This window comes from Carassius carassius, chromosome 48, assembly GCF_963082965.1.
Source record: "Carassius carassius chromosome 48, fCarCar2.1, whole genome shotgun sequence".
Taxonomy (NCBI): Eukaryota; Metazoa; Chordata; class Actinopteri; order Cypriniformes; family Cyprinidae; genus Carassius; species Carassius carassius.
Window position 1 is genome coordinate 813,831 of NC_081802.1, and position 7,351 is coordinate 821,181.

At 42.5% G+C, this 7,351-nt stretch overlaps 1 protein-coding gene across 1 annotated transcript; it reads left to right on the top strand.

The window, feature by feature from the left end:
- The first annotated feature begins 3,947 nt into the window (after window positions 1–3,947).
- Window positions 3,948–7,079, top strand: LOC132131945 (peroxisome proliferator-activated receptor delta-like). The gene is made up of 7 exons (XM_059544129.1): window positions 3,948–4,269; window positions 4,380–4,519; window positions 4,635–4,773; window positions 4,857–5,059; window positions 5,146–5,352; window positions 6,225–6,468; window positions 6,547–7,079. Exons 1-7 carry the CDS (start codon window positions 3,948–3,950, stop codon window positions 6,792–6,794), a joined length of 1,503 nt encoding a protein of 500 aa, XP_059400112.1. The 3' UTR covers window positions 6,795–7,079.
- The last annotated feature ends 272 nt before the right edge of the window (window positions 7,080–7,351 follow it).

The following is a 7,351-nucleotide window of genomic DNA, read 5'->3' on the forward strand; positions in this document are numbered from 1 at the left end:
TAACTTTTTCTTTAAAAAAAATTGACTGTGAATGAACCATAGCTGAAATCATAACTGGAATGTGTTGTTGTTGTTGTTGCCATATGATAGACCCAGGCTGGTTTTTGGTGAAGCTGCTGTGGTTTGACTTCCTGTTTCCTGTGTGAGCAGAAGATGCCGTGTTTGTGTAGATAAACTGCTCTTCATCTCTCGCTCACTGTCACGAGAGGAAATAAATGAGTAGAAAATAAAACCAGTGTTTCTCGGGAGTGTTTTATACATTTGAATCAAATCTAAATTAAATACTGTAAATAAGATATGTTTGCCATTCGTGTTGCACAAATGTGGCACATGAGGAAGTTACACGCTTGTATACACTGTCTGGACGCTAATGCAAAAAATATCAAACACAGCCTCAAGTTCAGAGTCAGTTTATCAGTTGTTTTCGTAAGTTTTATACGGCGGACAGCGACATCTGCTGGAGGTTTAATAAAGCGTGTTGTGCAGCTCAAGAAAGCACTTCTTAAAAGCGCGTTTTCAAAAACAGCACAGGTCTGGATATGTATATATACTCATATACAGCCGACACACGAGGTTCCTATAGGGTTAAGTGAAATGAGCCGCTATGACGTCACCCCGGAGCGGGGCTGTGACGCGTGTGATCCGGAGCGCTCGCGCCGTCGGGACTCCCCCGTGATGAAGCGCAGTCCCGGTGAACATGAAACATCTCCCGGGCTCTCGCTGATCCGAGCGGAAGACTACGGAATAAAGTGTCGGGATCTCGCTCGTTCTCACTCGTAAGTTTGTTCTGTCATGTGAGACTTTGATAGATTGTTTATTTACAGAGAACCTGAAGCTTACACTCATGTAAAGTTTAAAAGAGAGTTTTGTGTTGACCAGTTAAAGGCACGCACCTATAGATTATATATATATATATATATATATATATATATATATATGCATGTGTGTGTGTGTGTGTGAATAGATAGACACATAGATGAACAGATGAATAGATAGATGGATGAATGGCTCAAGCTTGTGTTGTTAGTAGGTGGAAGTTGTTTTGGGGTGTTTTTGTTACTGTCAGTTCTCTTGCAACATAGGTGCTGGCACACAGTGTGTGTTTACTTACTAAACAAACTCTTACTGGACTCAGAAACGCTGTAAAATCACTGGAAAAATGTTTAAAGTGCTTTCATTCATCACAAGCTCAACTTTAGGCAAAAACACAAACATGAAGAAGCCGTCGAGGCCAGAGTCGCCCACTCAACTCCCACAAAAACATATGTTGATGTGAACTTTGAGATGTTTGTGGTGGCACCCGTTCATCGACCCTGAGAAGTGGTGACCCGCCGCTCAATATGAACACATCATGGGCTCTGTAGTTTCTCTGAGGGACAGTTTTCTTGTGGTTTTGAGTGTTGCTTCATGACAGTCAGACGCTCCTTCATTTTTTGATTTCAGGCAACAGAGTCTGTCTCTGTTTGAGCGAGGCTCCTTCCTTCCTCGCTGTGGTGTGTATAAATGTCAGGCTGTGTGTCTCTCTGTACAGTCCTGATGGCTGTATAAAGGCTTTTGAGATGAGTTTGGTAACATTTGTGAATTTTAAGAGATTCATCTTTGAGCTGGTCGGTTTGCATCACAACTCTCTATTTCGATGTCCTCTTGGAGAACAAAAATGGGAAGAATACTTCGCAAACTTGCGCTCTCTTTATTTAAAACTCTTTTTACTATCTGCGTTACGTTACAACGCCGAAACCTCTAGAATCCATCACACAGAGGTTGTTGTTCATGTTTGTCTGTCTAGTGACAGGTCAAGTGTCAAACTACTTATATTTGTATTCGTTTGAGTCACCCTCGCTAATGAACTCGTTAACCACACGCCTGTTAGGAAGTGACATCAGACTCGCTTCCAATCCCATGATCCTTTGCTTCAACAGGTCTGACCTGAGTTTGGCTTTTTATAATAGGTCAAAGGTCAGCTGCCTTTCACATCGTCGGGGTCAAAAGGTCAGAATGCAACACTAGCGTACTGCATACTACAATGACTTGAAACTGTGTTTTGCATTAAAAATTAAACTCGAGTAGAGAATTCTTACTACATACTGCAGGAATAGCATGCGTAGTGTAGCGGTGACCTTTGACCCTGCACAAAAAGGCCTGGTGCTGCCGTATGTAGATTAAAGCTGCTGGTTCTCTTGATGGCAGGAGATCTGCTGTGTTTGAACACAGTCATTGATCCACACACTGACCCACATGACGCTCAGCTGACCAATCACAGCGCAGCACCCCGCTGAACCTCCAATCACAGAGAGACGCTGTTGGTAGGAGAAAGATCTTTATTTAAGTGTTAGTCTTATTACTTTAGTTTGCAAATTTGGTAAGTATAATGACTGTAGAGTAGACTAACCCTAATATAAAACTTGTGGATATTTTATTTTAATTACTTTAGTTTTGATTAAATTTGCTGTAAAGAAAATTGATATATATGTAGACTAACCCTAAAAAAAACTTGACTAAAATACACATAGACCAAACAGTTGCCATTGTCAATGCATCAGAGCTAGCTTTTGATCATGAAGACAAAATCATATATTTTTGGATGTTGACCTCTGCTCCTCGTTCTCAGCGTTTCACTGGGTGTTTCTGGGAACTGATACTGAGAAATACACTCACAGGGGTTTCATCTGTCTGGGCAGTGTGTGTGTGTGTGTGTGTGTCAGAGGTCTAAAGACAGCAGTGTCTCTGTCAGTCTGGGAACATTTGGCTTTTCTTCGGTTCGGCTGCAGACGTCTCATGTCTGTATAGCTGGTGTGTGTTAGCTCCCAGAATGCCGTGCGTGGGTCAGTCAGTTGGGGGTGGGTTTACCGCGGGTCTCCGGTGTCTTCTGAACACCATACAGCTGTCAAATCAGTGTTATGTTATCTGTTCCTCGAATACACACACACACATATTACACTCTCTCTCTCTCTCTCAAGGCAAAGTCACCTTTATTTATACAGCGCTTTAAACGAAATACATTGCGTCAAAGCAACTGAACAACATTCATTAGGAAAACAGTGTGTCAATAATGCAAAATGATAGTTAAAGGCAGTTCATCATTGAATTCAGTGATGTCATCTCTGTTCAGTTAAATAGTGTCTGTGCATATCTCTCTCTCTCTCACACACACACGCGCACACACACACACACACACACACACACACATATATTACACTCTCTCTCTCTCTCTCTCTCTCTCTCACACACTCTCACACATTACACAGTTGTCGGTCTACAGTGACTTCAATAGTATTTCTGTCCACTCTCTATCAAAGTCAATGGGGTCCAGCAGTTGTTTGGTTACCCCCACATTCTTTAAAATATCTTATTTTGTGTTCAGAATAAATTAATACAGGTTTTGGACAACATGAGAGATGAGTAAATAATGACAGTATTTTCGGCTGAGCTATAATTACAAGCGACAGCATGTTTAGTACTATTAGTCTGCTGTCACTTTAAGAGCTGCACGCATCTGTTTACTTTCACTTTAGACATAACCAGCTCTGTTTATACGTAAACCTTGTGTGTTTTTGACAGTATTAGTGCAATCAGATGTGAAAGGTAACTCTCAGGTGCTGTTTGACAGGCTTTTTAGTGTCAGAACAGCACGCGAATTAAATGTTTAACCGACAAAACTTTAAAGCACATGCAAATAATGTACTTTTGTGATTGTGAATAAGTGCAGTGTGCCGTGAGTGTATTTGATTTTTAGTAATATTTCAAATTGTTTCATTTTTATGTAAATTTTTTGTCCTTTTTAATACGTTTTTGCTGCTGGTATCGTCACATTTTTAAAATTTCAGTACAAGCTGGTACCAAAGTCGGTACTTTTGACAACCCTATCGTCTTTGATGAAGGTTGTAATCGGAATTTGTTCATTTTGTCTACTTTAGTGTCTCTCAGATGCTGTTTTGTCTGAGCGGCTCATGAGCGTGTTTGAAATTCTGGAGATGGACGGACGAGACTCTGCCTTTCTGGCCGCGAGGAGCAGATTACCCAGAGACCCCAGTGTGGTGGGCGGAGTCTGTACGGGGAATGAAGACTCCTCCCCCTGCAGTAGCCAGGGGGAGGGGCCAGATGACAACCAGCTGGAGGATGTGCTGTGTGAGCTGGGAGCGGGGGCGGAGCTTAACCTGGAGCTAGACTTGAGGGTGGAGCCTGAGGACAGCATGCATCTTCAGGGGGAGGGGCTTAGCTGGGAGACGAACGAGCCAGAGGCCAGTCCTGAACCGACAGCAGCCTCCACAGGTGACTGGATGATAAAGATGATTCGCTCCGCTCACTTTTATAAATTTTTGTACATTTTCGTGAAGCTGCACTTGTTTAGAAGACGTCTGAAGTGTTTGCTTCTCGTACAGATCTCTCCAAAGCATCGTCTCTGTCGGAGCAGCTCCTGCAGGGTCGTGAGGAGGGGGTGGGGCTAAACATGGAGTGTCGTATCTGTGGCGACAGAGCATCAGGATTCCACTACGGCGTTCATGCCTGTGAGGGATGCAAGGTCAGAGGTCATGCTCACAAAAAACACAAGCAGAATGCATGGTTCTAAATGGTTCAGAAAAGAATTCTTGAGTAAAATGAATATGAATAAACATTAATGTCTCAATTTATCTCAGGGATTTTTCCGAAGGACCGTACGTCTGAAGCTGGAATATGGTAAATGTGACCGCAGCTGTAAAATCCAAAAGAAAAGTCGGAATAAATGTCAGTTCTGTCGTTTTCAGAAGTGTCTGATGCTCGGGATGTCCCATGATGGTGAGCGAAAGGACAACAGATATTAGTGAACAATAAAACAAACTAGACTTTCTAGCGTGTTAAATGTGGTTCTGTGTTTGTAGCGATCCGATACGGGCGGATGCCAGAGGCAGAGAAGCGTAAGCTAGTGGCGGGTCTGTTAGTTGGGGAAAAGAGCTCTCAGAACTCCAGCGGGTCAGATCTAAAATCTCTCGCCAAACGGGTCAACAACGCCTACCAGAAGAATCTGAACATGACCAAGAAGAAAGCTCGCAACATCCTGACAGGGAAGACCAACGCAAGCCCGGTAACCTGCTCGAGAGATGTCAGTAGTAACTAAATGCAAATAAACATACTTGCGAAAACGCAACGTTTTTTCTCTGTGTCCTTCAGCCGTTTGTCATTCATGACATGGACTCGCTGTGGCAGGCGGAGAACGGGCTGGTCTGGAATCAGGTGATTAACGGAGCTCCGCCCAATAAGGAGATCGGTGTGCACGTGTTTTACCGCTGTCAGTGCACGACCGTGGAAACTGTACGAGAGCTCACAGAGTTCTCCAAAAGCATACCGGGATTCATCAACCTTTTCTTGAATGACCAGGTAATGAAATTGGAGGTGGTGGTGGTGGTGGTGGTGGGGGGGGGGGGGGGGGGTGTTATCTCTTAAGTTCTGTGAAAAGTACAGGATTTTCAACTATGTAAATAACTGTAATAAGACAAAATTAAGCACAGTTAATGCAAATATTTACATAATTCGTAAATCTATTATTGCGCAAATTGTTGCATTCAGTTAAATTGAAAAAGCAGAACTAAGTTTTGTGCATTTATGAAGTCAAGTAAAAAATGTAGCATTAAACTTTAGTTTTTATGAAACTTACAAATTAATTGCATTGATATTGCATGTAAAATGATTCAGGTCAAATTGTCGCATTAATTTGTCAAAACACATGCAGAATCCAAAATGCATGCTGTATCTCACAACGTAGATCGATTGTAAAATATTTATTGTGATTTTGCAAGAATTTCCCAAAAGCACAAGCATTTTTTTTTGTAAAGTTCATAAAACCATTCATAAATAAATTGTTGCATTTAATGCAATGCATGAAAAACTAGTAGATGTTCACAACAAAATGCAATTCTCCGTAAATTAATAATAAAATGTTGCATGCAAAAGATGTTGCATTGATTTTGATAAACTTCTGTGTAAAATGTACATTAAAAAGTACTTGAGTAAATTGCTGCATTTAATGCAACACACATTTATGGATGCATTTATTTGTAAAATAATTCTTGTGAAGTCATTCTTGCATAAATCTTTAATTTAATGTTGTTTGTACAAGCTAAACGTATATTTCTTTTTCTAAATAGTTTGGAAAACCTTCTTGAATAAATTGTCGCATTCAGCTTTATGGAATGTAAAACCGAACAATTTCCGAAAGACTTGGCTCATCTAGCTCCCCTCCACTCCTGCAGGTGACGCTGCTGAAATACGGGGTCCATGAGGCGATCTTCGCCATGCTGCCATCGCTCATGAATAAAGATGGGCTGCTGGTGGCAAACGGGCGAGGCTTTGTGACGAGAGAGTTCCTGCGCAGTCTCCGCAAACCCTTCAACGAGATCATGGAGCCGAAGTTTGAGTTTGCAGTGAAGTTCAATGCTCTCGAGCTGGACGACAGCGACCTGGCTCTGTTTGTAGCCGCCATTATCCTGTGTGGAGGTGATTTGTCACTAGATGAAACTGTGATGAGATTGTAACAGAGTTTATGTACATAATAAAATGTTTACTTGCCTCTAGATCGTCCAGGTCTTATGAACGTCCACCAGGTGGAGGAGATCCAGGACAACATCCTCCAGGCCCTGAATCATCACCTGCAGCTCAATCATCCCGACGCCAGCTTCATCTTCCCCAAACTGCTGCAGAAGCTGGCAGACCTGCGCCAGCTGGTGACGGAGAATGCGCAGCTGGTGCAGAAGATCAAGAAGACAGAGTCTGAGACGTCGCTGCACCCGCTGCTGCAGGAGATCTACAGGGACATGTACTGAGCCAAACCATTCCAGGCGGATCACTGTGACCTTCAGCTCTCGGGCAATCAGTGCAAACTGAACTCTAATCCAGACCGGGTCACCTGTGGCGGGGCGATGCGTTTGTGCGGATCAAAGAGAAGTCAGCGAAACAGAATATTGTGCTGTTAGCTGTTTAAACACAACGGCCACAATATCTTGTTTTTTGCTGTAAACGACTTCAATTTGCAGCAGTGCATTCCTATTCATGATGGGGGCGCGATGCAGTGTTTTTTAAGGCTACGTTTACACCAAAACGATGTAGACGTTAAATAGTATACACGTCAACATATTCAAAACAATTAGCATTTATACATATCCGCGAAAACGGACGAAAACGCTGTATAACGTATGCCAGGCCATTAATTGGCACTGTCACCTTGTAAGTAAACAATGGAAGTGATGATTATATGATGCGTGTCCGCTGTTGGTTGTAATATTGGTGAAGTAAATCCACACTTTGCTGATGAAGCGTTAGCAAACTCTTGAGCAGCAACAACAGTACCATACTCCACCATTGTTGTGTATGTTTGTTCGCG